Here is a 17,293-nt window from a genome sequence, read left to right as displayed (position 1 = left end):
ACACACACACATACACTGAAGGGACTAAATACCAATGTCATTACTCCTATTATGGAAAATTATCCAAAGAGACTGTTTTTCCAGAGATTTGGAAATCTTATTGTTGGCCTTATATTATGTGTGTGTGTGTGTGTGTGTGTGTGTGTGTGTGTGTGTATCATGATGAGCCGCACCTCACATCTGCTTCAGGCTTGGTAAGAAACAACACCATTTTTGTCAACTACCAGTTGCAGGAGTCAGGTAGAGTTTAATGCCCCCAATAAAACTCATTATCAACCTCAGGCAGTTGCCTTGGATTCTTTTTTACTTTGCTTGTCTGAAGATGGTCACAAAAGGTGCAACCGTCATAAAAATGAGTCAGTTGCCAAGCATCCAAATTTTGATCATGTGATCATTGGGGATGCTGCAGCGGTGGTAAGTTGTCATTAAAATGAGGACCCAGATTGTTTAGAAATTTAGAGATTTATGTAAAGCACTGTAAAGTGGTGTATAATATAAATCTAAGTGCTAAATGTTATTGCTACCAGTATATCCTAAGAAACCCGGAATATCCTAAGAAATAAGTTCTCAGACAGTCCTTTGGACATCAAGTGCGGACTGATGGAATTAAAGCACTGAAAGATAAATTAAAATGAAACATTTTGCAGGTTGATCTATCCTTTCTCCGCTAGCAGGAGCAGGAGGGAAATCCCACACCCCTTCCATTTTGTTTGACATCCCCTCAAGAGCCCTGTGAAGTATTTTGAAAGTTGTGGCTAGAAATCAGTAACAACATGGTTTTGTAGGGTGGCAGATCGCCTCCTGCTGCCCACTGTGAGTTAATGTTGCCTTCTGCAAAATTTAAACGAAGTTTATAAGGAAAACATAAAGTCAGCGTGGCATGTAAATCAGATTGGCAACACCTATAATGGAAAAGAAAAACATTTGAAGGGAATCTTGAAGCATTCAAGAAGAGATTTATTGGATTGTCAATTTGTCAGAAATGGTGCATGGTCTCCTGCTTGGGGGAGGGAGGTGGGGTTGGACTAGATGACCTACAAGGTCCCTTCCAACTCAGTTATGTTATGCTATATTGGACACGGAAGCTGTCAGTGGGGTTCCCTCTCATTGTGAAACACGAGGGAGGGAGGGACGCAGCTCCCGCCGCCCTCTTTGTCCTGGCTCCGCCCCGCGCGTCGGCGCACGCGCAGAGCGCTCCGCCCTCCTGAGATGGGGGGGAAAGAGGAGGTGGCCGGCCGGAGCGCGCGCCGCTCGCGAGAGGGGAGGCGTGCGCGCCGCCGCGGGCGTCGGGGGCGAGCCAGCGCGGAGCCGGCCGAGTCGTCGCGGCCCGTCTTCGCTTCTTCTCCGTCTCCGGCCGAGCCCGCGCGTTGAGAAGGGCAAGGAAGGGACGCCGACAGACGGGAGGTGGGTCCTGGGGGGGAAAAAGGGAGAGGAGCGGGGTGGGGGCCGGGATCTCTTGTCAGGTAGCCGTGTGAACGTGCGTGCACGCATTGGCGCGTGTATGCGTGTTAATGTCTGTGTCCCACCTCCCTCTGTGATCTCCATGTGCCTCAAGGGCGGACAGATGTCTCAGTCTGGACTTTTGTGCCGACACGTGTCTGTGCACGCGTGTGTGGATGAGCGTTTGTAATAACCCAGGTGTGCCTGTGGGTTTGACGCTGCCATTTAACAGGTCAGGGATCCCTCGGACACCAAAGAAGGACCTGCCTCTGTCTAAGCCGCCACCCTCACACATGCATCGCCGCCTTCTTGGGGAGCCCTTAATGCAAAGCACCCCAATGAGTGGCAGGGGTCCTACAGATCCCCACAACCCCACCCCGGTTTTGCAGGGGTTGCTATCCAGGGCATCCGTCTGAATGAGCCAGATCCTGTTTTACAGCGCAGACCCCTTCAGTCTGCAACGGCGATAATAATCAAAGATCTTGATCCATTCCAGCCTGGCTTCCAATTGGAGTTTTTGTCCCCAAAGTCTTCTGATTGTTTTCAGCCACGGATATAAAACAGATGGATGGACCCAGGTAGCAAGTGGCCCTTCGACTCCTCTTTGTTACCTCCTTGGCTTTGCAATCACCTTTGTTACCTTTGTTCCTTGGCTCTGGAATTCTCTCTAGGTTGGACCATGGAGTCAGGGAAGGGCCGTGGCTTGGCTCATGTTTGAGAGAACAGAGTTTAAAAAGCGACGGGTTGTGTAGAAGGGAACCGTTTGTAATGTGGGTCCTTCGACGCTCCCCATATTTTTTGTAGCCACATGAAGCTCTGCTGGACGAAGGCCGTTGGCAGGTTGGCTTGAAATGTGATGAATGCAGTGGTGAGACATAGCTCCACCCTTCTTGGGTTACCTGGGGTCCAGAAAGAGATGGTGAGAATCTGAAACGGAACAGATCTATGCAGGCAGGCTTATTAGCCTCTGTGCTCACTCACACAGTAGCCAATACATATGCAAATTCATGAAAGGAAATGTTTGCAGTGCCTACAGGTAGACCTTGGCTTACAACAGTTCGTTTGCTGACTGTTCGAAATTACAACGGCACTGAAAATAATGACTTATAACCATCTTATAGCAGCACGCTGAAAAGCAGAGACATCCCCCTGCCAATAAAAGTGCGTATAGTCAAGGCTATGGTGTTCCCAGTTGCAATGGGAACAAAGGGGGCGTGCATAAGCGCACCAACGTGCCTACCGTCCCTTTCCTATTGTTTCTCTTATTCTTTTATCTTTCTTATATGTACCCATTTCATGTATTCACAACTATGTATACACTTATATTTATTATCTTGTAAACAATTGGCAAATCAAATAAATAAATAAAAATAAAATAAATAAATAAATAAATAAATGTATGGCTGTGAAAGTTGGACCGTAAGGAAGGCTGAGCGCCAAGGAATGGAGGCCTGGAGAAGACTCCTTGGACTGCAAGGAGATCCAACCGGTCAGGTCAGTCGTAGAGGAGATCAGCCCTGACTGCTCTTTAGAAGGCCAGATCCTAAAGATGAAACTCAGAGACTTTGACCACCTCATGAGAAGGAAGGACTCGCTGGAGAAGAGCCTAATGCTGGGAATGATTGAGGGTAATAGAAGAAGAAGGGGAATTAATTTTGTTTAATTAATTAATTCCCTTAACAAACGTGGTGAGAAAAGTCATGAAATGAGGCAAAACTCACTAAGCTATTTAAAATTTTGGGCTCAGTTGTGGTCGAACGTTTAGGGCTATCTCTATTGCATACGGGCAAGATTACTATTTAAAAGAATATAGAAAGGCAGTCAAGTAACTACCTTTAGGTTAAATAGGAAACTAGCAAATCAAACATGCATTTTGTGAATGATCCATTTCCCCCCCCCCCGCCCCCCTTCTCTTGTAGACGCGATGGATGAAACAAGATGCTGAAGAGATCCGCCAGCTCTTTGGGAGCTTTGCCCAGGGGCACTGGAGTGTGAAAGGAGCACAACATGAAAATGCTTCCCGGTGTCGGGGTGTTTGGGACCGGGAGCTCGGCCCGTGTGCTGGTCCCTCTGCTGAGAGCAAAAGGCTTCTCCATTGAAGCTCTGTGGGGGAAGACTGAAGAGGAAGCCAAACAGCTAGCTGAGGAAATGAACATTTCCTTCTACACAAGTCGAACAGATGATGTTTTACTGCACCAGGATGTAGATCTGGTTTGCATCAACATTCCCCCACCACTCACGCGACAAATAGCTGTGAAGGCTCTAGGTATGGTGTTTTTTCCCATAGCCAGTTTTGGGCATTGTATAAGATTTCAGTTTTCTCTTGGGTAGAAGCCAACTGGAAGACGGTCATGGTTGTTGAGTAATTAAGAGCAGAAAATTGAAAATTTCATCCTGGAACAAATTGTATCAGGGAACTGGGAATTCTGTTGTTAAAAAAATCTCATACCTGGTGAATTTTCAGTTGGTAAAGTAAAGGCCTGGTGTTTGTTTCTAACTACAAACTTGGAGGGCTATTGTTACTCCAAAAAGAACAGACCCCATGAATTTCCCATAGGAAAAATGGTCATACCACTGCATGCCTTGCAAATAAATAGATCATGGGGAACATACAGAAAAAAAATTATGCATAGAACATTTCCTGCAGAGGCTCGGATCCACATGGTGAGCTTGAAAATGATTAGGCTTTAAGGCAATTGTTTGTGCCCAGAAATATGTTTTATTTCAGGCTTTTGTGTTTGCAGGTACAATTTTCTGATAAACATATTTGCTTTTCCGAGAGTGAATTTGCATAGCAGATGCCACATATTAAACCAAAAATACCTTGGGAACAGAGGTCTTCTTTTCATTTTTGACAGCCAGCCAGTATTAATGCTATCCTGCTTTGTTTAAACCCAAATTACAGGTAGTCCTTGTTTAGCAACCACAACTGAAATTGACAACTTGATCATTGAGCAAAGGGTGGCTCAATGAAACTCTGGCTGTGTTTACAATCTTACTTCAGCTTTACAGACCTGTGAAAGTTGTAAATGTGAGTCTTGGTTGCATAGTTACTTTCTCATCACCATTATAACTGCCCACAGAAAGGACAACCTGTATTTCTTCATGGATTTATTTTGATTTATACAAGATAAAACTTTTCTATGTTTCAGTAACAATATTGTTGCACGGTCTTCTCCTGGGCAACACAGCAAAAAAATAGTTATGTTGATTGTTGAAGGAATATTCAGGACGATTTGCACAATCTTTTCCTAAGGAATATAGCAAAAAATAGTTATGTTTACTTTTGAAAGAGTATTCAGGGCAATTTGCTTGCCTGGGTGCATACAGGCAAAATTATATATTTCAGGAGCGTTATAAGCTGTTTTTAATTCTTGGCTTGACTTGGCTTTCGCTTTCTTCCGCGTGCAGTTCTCTGAATACAGACTTGTACTTCTTCCTACTCAAGATTAATTCAGCATTCCACCCTTGCTGCGTCTGGCAATATTTTCTGCCCAATGCCTGGGAGAACAGCCAGGTCTTCAAAGTCTTTCAGGCTGCCTCTGGGTTGCCTAAAACAGTGCAGCTCGGTAGCTGTTTCTCAGGGTATTTTTCACCAGCCTCATCCCTGCAAATTACAAGCGTTATTGTGGCTTGTTGGCCTATCCAGCACTATAAGAAAGAAGATTACTTAGTCATTTATATTCCTCTTAAATAAAACTGAAATAATGTCCCAGGCTTTCAGAACATAAATGCTTTTTTTTTTTTTTTTTTGCAGAAGTTAAAAAAGTGGCATTTTCTGTATATGACTGAATTGACTGTATATGTTCTGAGAAGTTCTAAGGGATAAAGTTATAAATAAACCAGCATGTTTCTGTAAATTTGCTAAGCACTGGAAATCTACAAAGACTACAACAACATCTTTAAACTTTAAATGATAGAATGAACAACTTCAGATGTTCCGGAAAAAAATAGAATTTTTAGTCACTGCATTTCTTGTTATCAGTCCATCTCGCTGCTATAACATGTATTACAAAAACAAGCAGACAAGTTCATTTTTCATGGATGAATTGCTAAAAATAACTTAACATTGCTTCCTGCTGAATTAACACAACCAGTTTAGGAGCATCTTAAGTACTAAAAAGATGTCAGGAGGAATATATAGAAAAAATATAAATGAAATGTGAGCACCTGTTACGCTGCGCCTTATCCTCCAATCTAATGGGAAACATGACAAATAGTATAGAGGCCTGATAATCCTTGCAGGCAGTAAAAAAAATGTAGATCATAGCAGAATGTAAAATAAAAACAAAGTAGTTGGACATTGGCTAGTTACAGCTGCCCTGCTTTCAAAGGCTTCGTTTTTCTCATTGTTTGGGTGTTGAATAAAAAGTCTCCAAATTAACCATTGGATAAACAATAGAAATAAGGAATTAAATAAATAAGGAATGTATGAAAGAGACATATACATAAGAACAAATAGGAGTATAAAATATGCACGGGAATAACAATTGAAATGTAAGCGCTGTCAAAATGGATTGTAATATACATAACACTTTCATTTTAAATATTTGTATTGCATTTTGTATTTTAATGTTTTAATTTTTCAATAAAGGTTTGTAAAAAAAATTTTTTAAAAAGTCTCCGAATTAAAATGCCGCCCTTTGTTTGCAGGAATTGGAAAGAACGTAATCTGTGAGAAAGCCGCTACCTCTCTTGATGCTTTTAGGATGGTCACGGCTGCTAGGTATTACCCCAAGCTCATGAGCATCGTGGGCAATGCCCTGCGCTTTCTACCCGCCTTTGTCAGAATGAAACAGTTACTCGACGAGCACTACGTCGGCAGCATCCTGGTCTGTGATGTGCGTGTGTACTGGGGGAGCCTCCTCAGCCAGAAATACAACTGGATTTGCGATGAGCTGATGGGCGGTGGCGGCCTTCACACGATGGGCACCTACATCATAGACTTGCTGACCCATCTCACAAGCCAGAAGGCCGAGAAGGTCCACGGGCTGCTGAAAACCTTCGTCAAGCAGAACTCGGCCATCAGCGGCATCCGTCACGTCACCAGTGACGACTTCTGCTTCTTCCAGATGCTGATGACCGGCGGCATCTGCAGCACCGTGACTCTGAACTTCAACATGCCCGGGTCCTTCGTTCACGAGGTCATGATCGTAGGCTCCGCGGGCCGTCTTGTCGCTCGCGGGATGGACTTGTACGGCCAGAAGAACGCAGCGGCCCAGGAGGAGCTGCTGTTTAAAGACTCCTTGAATGTCCACGCGGAGCTTTCCGAGAAGGAATTTGAAGACATCCCTCTTCTGTACCTCAAAGGGATGGTCTATCTGGTGCAAGCTCTCCGCCTTTCCTTCCAGGATCAGGAAGACCAGCGGACCTGGGATCCCAAACCGGTGGCCATGGCAGCTTCCTTTGAAGACGGACTCTACATGCAAAGTGTCGTAGATGCCATTAAAAGGTCCAGCAGGTCTGGGGAATGGGAAACAGTGGAGGAGATGGTGGAAGAGCCTGATGCTAATCAGAACCTCTGTGAGGCGCTGCAGAGAAATAACTTATAATGCAGATATTCCTGCAAAACAGAACAATTGGAAACAGAAGTGGGGTGGGGTGGAATGGAAGCAGAGGAAAGGAAGAAGGGTATGTGTGTGTGAAGGGTTTTTAATCTGGGAGAATTTTAAATGTGGCAGGTGTACGTGTCTTTGGTTACTTAAATTTAATAATTTGTGTATTGTTACGAAAACTTGAATTGCCAGTTGCACTCAGCGGACAAGGGCTCTGACCCCCCCCCATCCCCAAACAAGAACTTTTGGGGTGCAAAACTCTCTTCTCCGCCCAGCTCACGTATTAATGCAAGTTGAACATAATTGGCATGTAGTGCTAGAGAACGCCGATCGTTGTTTTTAAAATAGGAATTGGAAGTTATTTTTTTTTACAGCTCTTTTGAAATGGGAAACAGCTTCCCCAAAGGAATATAAGGAGTCAGATCTTTAGAGCTGGTTTTCAAAGAGGATTAGAAGAATCAGAAACAGGTGTCTCATTGCAGATACACAATATTTTGCTACAATTCAGGGACAAACCGGTAAAGATCATGTTCATTCCTTGGGTTTCCCCAACTTGGGTTTCAGTCTTTCAGTACTGAAGCATGGATCTGAGAAAGTTTGCATTGAATTATCCCAGTTTAGAACTCTATAGCTAGATGCTCAAGACTCTTTCCGGCTGTTTTTCAGTCTATCCGTGAAAGTAGAAATGAGGAAAAGATGATTGGAGCCCAAAGCCAAAAACAAGTGAAATGGGGAGTATATGTATGAGGATAACAAAAGAGACAGAGAGGATTTAGAATTAAATTCCTATATTCCTTCCCTTGAAAAAAGAACACATACACACCAAATCCTGCTTTTTGCATGAACAGGGTGAACTTGGAAGTGACTATCTAATTTGCATCATCTTCTTGAATGCCCTTGCTTTATCTGATCTGACAAAACACCCGATGGAATGCAGTTGCTGTTTGTGCATCTCAATGCTTCGTACCCTTGCTGGTACGAGGGTTGTGCAAGGCCCAATATTCTTTTCTGCCTTTTTTCCATGCTGCCCAATCCCACCAAGGTGGTTTCTTGGCCAAGCAAAAAAAAAAAACCCATGTGCTTTGATGGTGAGAATTTTCGGCTGTTTAATGAAGCAAGCATTAAGACTGTCCAAAGGAAGGGAAGCTGACCTTGAAAATATATCCGAGTTACTCTTTTAACTGTAATCTGGTAGGGCTTGGCATTTTTTGGAGACTATCCAAGATAAACAGTTTAGTGAATTGAAGCAAACTCTGGTTCCTTGGCCTTTCTCCCATTTTTTTTTTTATGCTGTAGGATCTCTGGAGGAGATTTTATCACCAGGACTCAATCTTAACTTTTTAAAACAACCCTTAACTTTTTAATGAAGGTCGTTTACTTGAATGTTATTTTATTTTTCTTACATTGTTTTCCTACTGGGTTTTAATCCTGTAAATTAAGATAAAGCATTAACAAGCGTGCCTCCGTTGTGTTCTTTTAAGTGATAGTCTATAATGGAAACTAAGAACAGATAACAATCAGTGACCAGATCAGCTGCTCTGCTTCCCCAGGGGGGGAAAAATCTTAATTATTTTCTTATCTTTGGTGACTTTGAAGCTATTTTTAGCTACCACGGCTAATTCTTATGATTAGCGGCTAAGTCTTATGATTAGCGTTTCAGTTGGACTGAGGAGGTCCAGGATTTATACAGCTTCTCGAGTAAACAAAAGGCAAGATCTTGAATGATGATTCCCCCACCACCACCAATTTCTCTTCCCAGTACAGGTAGTCCTCAACTTACAACAATTCATTTAGTGACCAAAGTTAACAGCAGCACTGAAAAAAGTGACTTTCGACTGTTTTTCACACTACCATTGTAACATCTCCATGGTCACAATCCAATTTTAGATCCTTGGCAATTGACTCATATTTATGACAGTGTGTTAAACGTGAACCACACAGGCACATAAGATTTGATTCCAGGAATTCAGAGATCTGGCTTCTGAATTTTTTAAAGTGTATCCTCTTTATATACTTTCACATTAGGAGCAGTAGGAATTTTTTTTTTCCAAATACAACCTGATAAATAATACATCAAAATAATACTTCAAAATTTATTGCTTGCAAATGTGCAAAATAAGTACAGCTCCAGGTGGTAACTTCTGTTTATATTTTGCCTTACTCAAAAGAACTGATTTTCCGAAGTCATAAATTCCTCTCTTCCTTTTAAGGCAGAAAATCTGATTAAATAAGAACACTCGATGGCTTTGTCCTTCAGCAATAAGGAATCTCGCAAAATGCTGATGATAGAATTCTCTCTAAGAAATTCAAGATTCCTCAGATGTCTTTAGGGAACCTGTATTTGCCTTGATAGATTCCCCCCCAAAAAAAGTACAATCCAGTGATGGGAAAGTGGACAAAATAATTTAATTTGAAGTTTTCTTTGAGTAAATACATTTTATTGTCAAAGGACAATGTAGTCCACCACCCCATCTTTTAAGTCTTGTTTCCTTGTTTATTTTCAGTGAATTAGAATATCCTTTTCTTCCTTAATTCCCTCTGTAAGTTCACATCAGGATTCAAGGCTAAAAATATCATTTCTGTTCTCTGGGATTTCTTGTTCAACACATGGCCCTTGTGACATACATTTTGTATGGGAATCTCTTTAACTTTGTAAAGAGTAGTAGAGTATAAATGGTATGCACTTGAACCTGCAAAAGATACGTAAGAACATCCACGCCATCTATTGATGTTCTGGAAATGTTAGCCAAATGTTTTGGAAAACCCCAAAGCTAGGATGGATGGACAAAGTCCTTCCCAGCTGCTATTAAAAATGTATAGAAATTAAGGTTGTGTCATCCATAAGAAGCAGGTACAAATTATTTACTATCCTTGCTTGGACCAACTAACTCATAAGAGAGATTGCTATGGGAATAAAATGTGGGAGAAACCCATGTACATCTTGGTCATTGTGTAATTACTCAGAAATGTCCTAAGGGCTTGAGGAGGATCGAGATGATGATGAACAGCCTTTTGTGTATTTTTTTATACTCACTTTGGCACTAATTTACAGTATTTAGACAGGAGCAATTCCACTCCTGTTTAGACTGCCTCCATTTTTTCCTCTTATTTTACAGCAAGGAACAAGACAAATACTTACACTTTTTGACCCTGACTATAATGAACAAAACTTAAAAGAATTTGATGCTCCTCAGATGACCTTCAAGGAGCAAACTCCAGTTTCTGGAAGAAAAGCACCGTTGAGCAACGAGCTTGGCCTCCTATCAGATACGATTATTTGTTCTGCGGGGACAGGGGTGGGACTAGGTGAGCTGCACAGACGCTGAGCATCTTATCAATGTCCACTTGAGTAGACTTATCCACTTCTGTTTTCACCGCAGCTCCAGAAGTGGCACTCGGTAGACTCCTCAGTTCCCTGCCTTTCTCTTCTGCAACTGCTACAAAAAAACAGAGGATCAGTATGGAGTAACTTCTGACCTAGGTAGATAAGCAAAGGCAATGGTCGCAAACAGAGTGGCTTTTTGAGTTCCGTAGCATAGATATTTCAAACTGCATCATAACTTCAGACTTTTTGAAAAAGGAAAGACATAGATTTCACATCAAGAATAGGTTTAGCCAATCACTAAGAGCACCAAACTATTTTTCAATTCCAGCCCCTCTTCGTTTCCAGATTGTTACCTATTGATGGAGTTGTTCTCAGTTCTATGGCGCCTGTCTTGTTTTCTTGGGTAGAAGGAGCCTCCATTGGGGGCAGATCATATTCCTTGTCCAACGGTCTATTCATTTCTGGGTTGTCGTAGTTAATGTATTGATATAAAGGACGCAAACGCTGGGATTTTTCTAGAAGTAATGAGACAGTGAATGTTGTAGAGCAGATGACCTCTGAAATATAACAATCTGTTAGTGAATACAGCTACGGTACTCCTTAAACGTGACAAATGCAACCCAATTTGGTGTAGTGGTGAAGGCATCTGGTTAGAAAGTGTGAGATTTGTGAGATGATTGATAGATGAGAGAGAGAGATGACAGATAGATTCCCACCTTTTGTTAAGGTGGAAAATGAGGTAGGTATTGTCCCTGAATCTTTATCTGACCTATTTAGGTACATACCTTGCAAACCTGTCCAACTGGTAAAACCATAAACACCTTCAACTGTTTTGCTTACGACTTCATTCATCCATCCATCCATCCATCTATACATCTATACCTCCATACTTCCATACATCCATTTATTCTATATGGTGCTGCATTCCCTTAGTTTATGAGTCATCATAAGGAACAACGACTTTGGAACTGGATTTCCCATTCTCCCATGGTGGAATGTGTTTGAGAAAAATGTTCTTGGTTTTCCAAACAAGCAGTAACACTATTCTTTCTTTTCCATGTCTGCTTAGATCTTTCTTGAAGAATATCACATACACATACTTCATGGGACTGAGTGCAAGATATAAGTAGCATTTGCTACTTACTATTTTCTGTGTCTATATCTGTCTGTCTGTCTGTCTGTCTGTCTATCTTTCTATCTATCTATCTATCTATCTATCTATCTATCTATCTATCTATCTATCTATCTATCTATCTATCTGTTTCTATATTGTGAAAGAGAAAAAGATGTATCTGTACCTGATACAAATACAATTAATTTTGGAGGAGGAGTTCCTTACTAACAAATGAAAAAGGAATTACATTCATAATAACTATTTTAATCAGTAGTTATTTAATATTTATTGATTTAATCTCATTTATGCTTTTTTTCTTCTGTCCTGGTCTTTCTGCTGTGGGACTCCTGACAGAGCAACAATTAAATCAACAGCTAATAGGGTTCAGTTAAGATAAACTAAACAAACGTTATCTCCTCATCTTCAGACCCTTGAAATGCAGTACTTGCATCAGAAAGTAATACAACAAAATGCTGAATATCCCAGGTATTGCCACTCTCTCAAATCCACCCTCCGATGCTCTCCTGTCCACTCACTCTCGGTAGTTGCAGATTCTGGGGGCAGAGAAGTCCCCGGGGAGGCAGGTGGAACTGGGGTGGTCTCTTGAGTGGACTTCCTTTTCTTAGATTTCTTGGGCTGCTTCAGAAGAAGAGAAGCTTCCATTTTGGCGCTTTCAGCCTCCTCTGCCCTCGGAGACAACTTCTTGAAGTCTGCATGCTGAAAAGTGAGCATGTCAGAATCAGTTCTGTGGGGCAGAAAGAAGACAGGAGAGGAGCAAGGGGGGAGGTCCAGCCCCTCTCCCTTAACCCCCATCCAGCGGTGGGATTCAAAAAATAATAATCTTTTTTTAAAATAAAGTTTTATTTCAGTTTTCCACATTTTTAAAAACATCTCTTTTCAGTGAACAACATGATTCCAGGTTTTCACATTTCATACAAAAATGACCATAATTGCAACATTCATCTTTCATATTCAACTTCATATCTTATCAATACTTCACATATTTCTATTATATTTTTTCCAAATACTTTCCTCCTATTTGAATCACAAATAACTCTCATATCTTCTTAATCATTATACTTTTGTACTTTTATCTGTCAGATTTGCAATTTCATCACATATTCTTATTTCATCATTCCACAAATTCTAGTTTCATTCGAACATTTCAAAAAAATTTCCCCCTCCACAATTACTAATTTGAGTATGCCATCCCTATAGCTTGCATGTTCTTTAATTATTCCCCCTTTATATCCCAATAAACATTTAACTTTTATTACCTATAGATTTAATAATAAAACTCTCCTAACAACTACATAACATATTGTGTATACCTTTTAGGTTAAAGTTAGAATGATTCCGCATAGCATTTCCCTCTTCCATTTCAGAAAAGATTTTTTTTTATAATTTCGATAAAAAAAAAAAATCTATTCAATTAATCCTAAACACTGATATTAATCTCATTACAACAATCCTCGTAATTCTTTTCAATTGTGTTCTATGTATTCATTAAACATATTTAATAAACTTATCATTATTTCCCTTTTTCCATATTTATTCCGTTTAAAAGAGAGAAAAAACCCAAGTATTCCAATAGCAAAAGAAACTCTATATGGCCCGATCCCTTCTTAGAAACCCACATTGCTAGACCATGATTGTTGGTTTGAAGTGTTGGTCTCTATGCCTTCTTCTTGCATCCATCCTTACGGAGGGGCAGAAGAAACAGTCAAGATGAAGTCTTGCTCCAAGAAACAGGACCACCTACAACCAGTCTCGAAAACTCTTAGGACCAGAAGGCCTTAGGGCTTTATAGGAAGTCCTCAACTTACAACACATTTAGTGACCGTCTAAAGTTACACCAGCACTGAAAAGAAGTGACTTGGGATCGTTTTTCACACGTAACGACCACTGCAGCATCCCCATGGCCATGTGGTCAAAATTTGGACGCTTGGCAACTGACTCCTATTTACAACGGTTGCAGGCAATCACCTTTGGCAACCTTTTGACAACCAAAGTCAGTGGGGAAGCCAGATTCACTTAACAACGGTGTTACTTGTTGAACAGCTGTGGTGATTCGCTTAACAACTGCGACAGGAAAGGTCATAAAATGGAGCAAAACTTACTTAAATGTCTCGCTTAGCAACAGAAATTCCGGGCTCACTTGCAGTCATAAGTTAAGGACTGCCTGTATTTTTCCTATCTTAGGTGACATGATGCTTCCTACTCCGTTTTGCATAGAGAGATCTTTGGGGTCTCCAACCTTGGCAACTTTAAGGTTTGTGGACTTCAATTCCCAGAATTCTGGGAGTTGAAGTCCACAAACTTTAAAGTTGCTAAGGTTGGAGACTCCAATATCATTTTTTTCCATACGTGGAGATCTTCCTCCTGAATCAGGCTCAATCTTTAAAAGTAGAGGGTAAATCCTTTCATTCCACTCAAGTTTTCTTCCACCTGTGCGTCCTGAAAACCTGAAACACTAAATCCGTGATACTCAACGTTCCCACTGCGGAATGATCTCCTTTGGAGTTCCAAGGCACAGATTTCCCATAACTTACTTGGTCATCCTTGCCTTGAAGCCGTAATTCGCCAGCCAAGCTTGCAAAACTGGAGCAGATTTCAGGTTCTTGAGCTCAGGAAACAAATCTTGGTGTTGCTGGACTTCTTCCTCATACAGCTTGGCATGCAGGTTAATGCCCTTGCCATCTTCATTCCACTGGGAAGAACGTGAAATGTGAACCTAATTTTCTCAGGAAGAATATGGAAGTTTATGGGGGTGAAGCAAATTAGTTTTTTAAGGCCCGGGGCATATTAAGAATTATTATTTATATAGTGCAGGCTTACGAAATACAGATAGTCCTTGATTTATCACCATTCATTTAGTGACTGTGCAAAGTTACAACGACACCCCAAAAAAGTGACTTACGACCGTTTTTCACACGGCTGTTGCAGCTTCCCTGTAATCGGTCATTAAGGGAACTGTTGTAAGTAGAGGATTATCTATACAATGCTACAAGTTGGATCTTCTAACACTATGCCAGATTGCTGGGGTTTTTTAATTATTAAAAGTGCTTTTAAAAAAGATACAGTAAGGAATCTGTGAGTATCAAGGAATGTGTACAAGATGTATACTGCCAATAACTGAGCTTGGGACAAAAGACATAATTTGGAGAAAAATAAGGCGTAACCTTCCAAAGTGGTAATCAATATTTCTAGTATTGATTCAGTGGTGGGATTCAAAAATTTTTACTATCAGTTCTGTGGGCGTGGCTTGTTGGCAGAGGTGGCATTCAGCAGGTTCTGACCAGTTCTGGAGAACCGGTAGCGGAAATGTTGAGTAGTTCGGAGAACTGGCCAATACCACCTCTGACTGGCCCCGCCCCATCTAGTCTCCGCCTCCCGAGTCCCAGCTGATTGGCTGGGTCTTCTTTGGTTGCCCTGCACAGGAGAACGGAGCTGGAAAGCAGGTTAGTGGGGTGGGGAGGGAATGGAGATTTTGCAGTATCCTTCCCCTGCCACGCAAGCCATACCCACCAAGCCACGCCCACAGAACCAGTAGTAAAAAAAATTGAATCCCACCACTGCTTGGTGGGCGTGGCAGGGGAAGGATACTGCAAAGTCCCCATTCCCTCCCACCTCACTAACCTGCTTTCCAGCTCCATTCTCCTGTGTAGGGCAACCAAAGAAGACCCAGCCAATCAGGTGGAGGCAGGCAGAGAATAGATGGGGGCGGGGCCAGTCAAGAGGTGGGATTTGCCGGTTCTCTGAACTACTCCAAATTTCCACTACTGGTTCTCTAGAACTGGTCAGAACCTGCTGAATACCACCTCTGTATTGATTGACATATCCTTCTCTCCTGCTCATTCCTGCATCAAGTTATTATCCATTCGTTCCAACTTTCCAACATATGGGTGTTGCCAGTGTTTATAAGTCATGCATCCTTCCGTTTTTTCTTTCCTGTATTACTCATCTTTTACCTCCAGTGACTTGATGGTGGGATTTTCTAAGGCTGCAGCCAGCTGGAACAGGAAATGTGGGATGTTGGTCTTCCCTCCCAGTTTTTTCTCATTGGGGCTTCTGGCACAGGTTGCCATCAACTACCAGATAAGAAAAGAAGAAGAAAAACAAAAACAGAAATGGTACTGGCTGTTGTGTGTATTTTGCTGGGCAAATAAAATAGCAGATTTACAGTTTATTTACAGTTAGAAATAGTGGTGTTTCCTGCTCTCAGGGCACCACTGTTTGAATTGTGGAGAGAAATTGAGAGTTAGAGGAACTGGATTGATGCAAAAGATAACAAAGTGAAGATTTTTCAGAATTGTACTGGGGAAAAGAAGTTTGCAAAGCAGGGTCATGATCAGCTATAGCACAATAACTGGTTACTAAATTGTTTATGTCTATGGAGATTCTCAATCATCCAAACCATGGTTGTCCCAAAGGTCCTTTTGAAAAGGTCACTGGACTTTCTTGTTGTTGTTTTTTGTCCTTTGAAGACGTTTTGCTTCTCATCCAAGAAGCTTCTTTCATTCTGAACTAAGAACGGAAGAAGCTTCTTGGATGAGAAGCAAAATGTTTTCAAAGAAAAAAAACCCAAGAAAGTCGAATTGTCTTTTGGAAAAAGCAAAAGGTAACAAAGTGAAGATTTTTCAGAATTGTACTGGGGAAAAGAAGTTTGCAAAGCAGGGTTTTTGGATCCCTTCGTGATCAGCTCTAGCACAATAAACTGTGGTTGAATAAACTGTGGTTACCAAAAACCCAACTTAGTGCAGCCTTAGAGAAAAATGCCTCAGTTCCCATGGAAGCTCTGGGTAAAACTTCTAGTTATTATAGCAATAACTCTAGCAAGTGATGTCAACTGGATTATAGAACAAAAAGCAGATAATTCTGATGCACCAAGGACAGATAGCTTTTTGGGGTGTCCTTCTCAGTGACTAATAATTGTTCCTTCTGTGACTCCGGCTGCTCCTGCTAACCATTTTAAGAAGCTTCTAAAGTTATATTATTTACCACTGGTTCATGAATGATGGGGATTTCAAAAAATCCTGAAACCCGAATGAGGACTTATTTTTAAAAGGTAAGGAGGTTCTGTTTCCCATTTTCATTGCTGTACGCTTGGAAGCTATGAACATCCAAGCATCACTTTGTTGTTATCATTCAAACTAAAGCACCAACTCAGTGATAATGGCAATTCAAAAATAGATAAATAAAGGTTCTCACCACAACTGCCTGTGACAGTTTGTCTAGACTAAAGCGCTGGCGGGTTTCCACTGCTCCAACCAGTAGCGAATGGTTAGTAGGCCTCGGAGATATTAGCTTGCCTTCTTTAGGACCAGGTTGCTAAGCTACCAGGTTCCTAGCATTCTGCTGCCACTCCATCAATGGCTAGGAATCTAGATCCTTTCTTCGGTACAGCTCCAGAAATGCTTGCTACGTTCTCCATCAGTTAGCCTCTTGGAGTGGTGACTAAATTGCTTAATATGTTAGCTACAGAATATGCTGCCCTTCTGTCTTTTGGCAAGCCATTTCAACTGTGCAAGATCAACAGGTGTGGAAGGGCATTGCACATTGGATGAATAACGAATTGATTTTTCATTAGAAGTCACAAATAGGATGCTTTCAGTGGGTCTTTCCCTTATTTATCTAAACCTCTGCCCAATGCTTCTGAAGAAGGCCTTAACACTAGGAAAGGGAGGAGGAAGAGGAGGAAGAGGGTAACCAGCAGCCAGAGGAGTGGATGGACTCAGTTATGGTAGTAATGCTGGAAGATCAGAAAGATCAAATTAGGGACAGATCTTCTTCATGGAGGAAATCGATGTGGTCACCAGCTACAAACTGATGGCACATAATCAATATTCTAGCAAACTA

General features: G+C 41.5%; 2 protein-coding genes across 2 annotated transcripts; one reads left to right on the top strand and one right to left on the bottom strand.

Annotated features, from left to right (window-relative positions):
* The first annotated feature begins 1,230 nt into the window (after positions 1 to 1,230).
* GFOD2 (Gfo/Idh/MocA-like oxidoreductase domain containing 2) lies at positions 1,231 to 8,452 on the top strand. The gene is made up of 3 exons (XM_026675959.2): positions 1,231 to 1,404; positions 3,360 to 3,706; positions 6,094 to 8,452. The coding sequence occupies exons 2-3, from the start codon at positions 3,448 to 3,450 to the stop codon at positions 6,990 to 6,992; spliced, it is 1,158 nt and encodes a 385-aa protein (XP_026531744.1). The 5' UTR covers positions 1,231 to 1,404; positions 3,360 to 3,447; the 3' UTR covers positions 6,993 to 8,452.
* Positions 7,892 to 15,606, bottom strand: C9H16orf86 (chromosome 9 C16orf86 homolog). The gene is made up of 5 exons (XM_087971562.1): positions 15,402 to 15,606; positions 13,987 to 14,146; positions 11,971 to 12,179; positions 10,674 to 10,835; positions 7,892 to 10,429 (listed from the first exon to the last, which is right to left on the bottom strand). Exons 1-5 carry the CDS (start codon positions 15,520 to 15,522, stop codon positions 10,269 to 10,271), a joined length of 813 nt encoding a protein of 270 aa, XP_087827688.1. The 5' UTR covers positions 15,523 to 15,606; the 3' UTR covers positions 7,892 to 10,268.
* Positions 15,607 to 17,293: the final 1,687 nt, after the last annotated feature.

Source organism: Notechis scutatus, chromosome 9, assembly GCF_049901735.1.
Source record: "Notechis scutatus isolate UNSWTSFEM ecotype Mainland chromosome 9, rNotScu1.2, whole genome shotgun sequence".
Classification (NCBI taxonomy): domain Eukaryota; kingdom Metazoa; phylum Chordata; class Lepidosauria; order Squamata; family Elapidae; genus Notechis; species Notechis scutatus.
Note: the sequence above shows the minus strand (reverse complement) of the source record. Positions and strands in the feature narration are given on the sequence as shown.

Coding starts and splice junctions, on each gene's coding strand:
- GFOD2 (XM_026675959.2), top strand. CDS start 3,448: ATGAAAATGCTTCCCGGTGTCGGGGTGTTTGGGACCGGGAGCTCGGCC. Junction 3,707..6,093: donor AATAGCTGTGAAGGCTCTAG/GTATGGTGTTTT, acceptor CTTTGTTTGCAG/GAATTGGAAAGAACGTAATC.
- C9H16orf86 (XM_087971562.1), bottom strand. CDS start 15,522: ATGGCAACCTGTGCCAGAAGCCCCAATGAGAAAAAACTGGGAGGGAAG. Junction 14,147..15,401: donor CATCAAGTCACTGGAGGTAA/AAGATGAGTAAT, acceptor CACGTTCTTCCC/AGTGGAATGAAGATGGCAAG. Junction 10,430..10,673: donor GAGAACAACTCCATCAATAG/GTAACAATCTGG, acceptor TTTTTGTAGCAG/TTGCAGAAGAGAAAGGCAGG.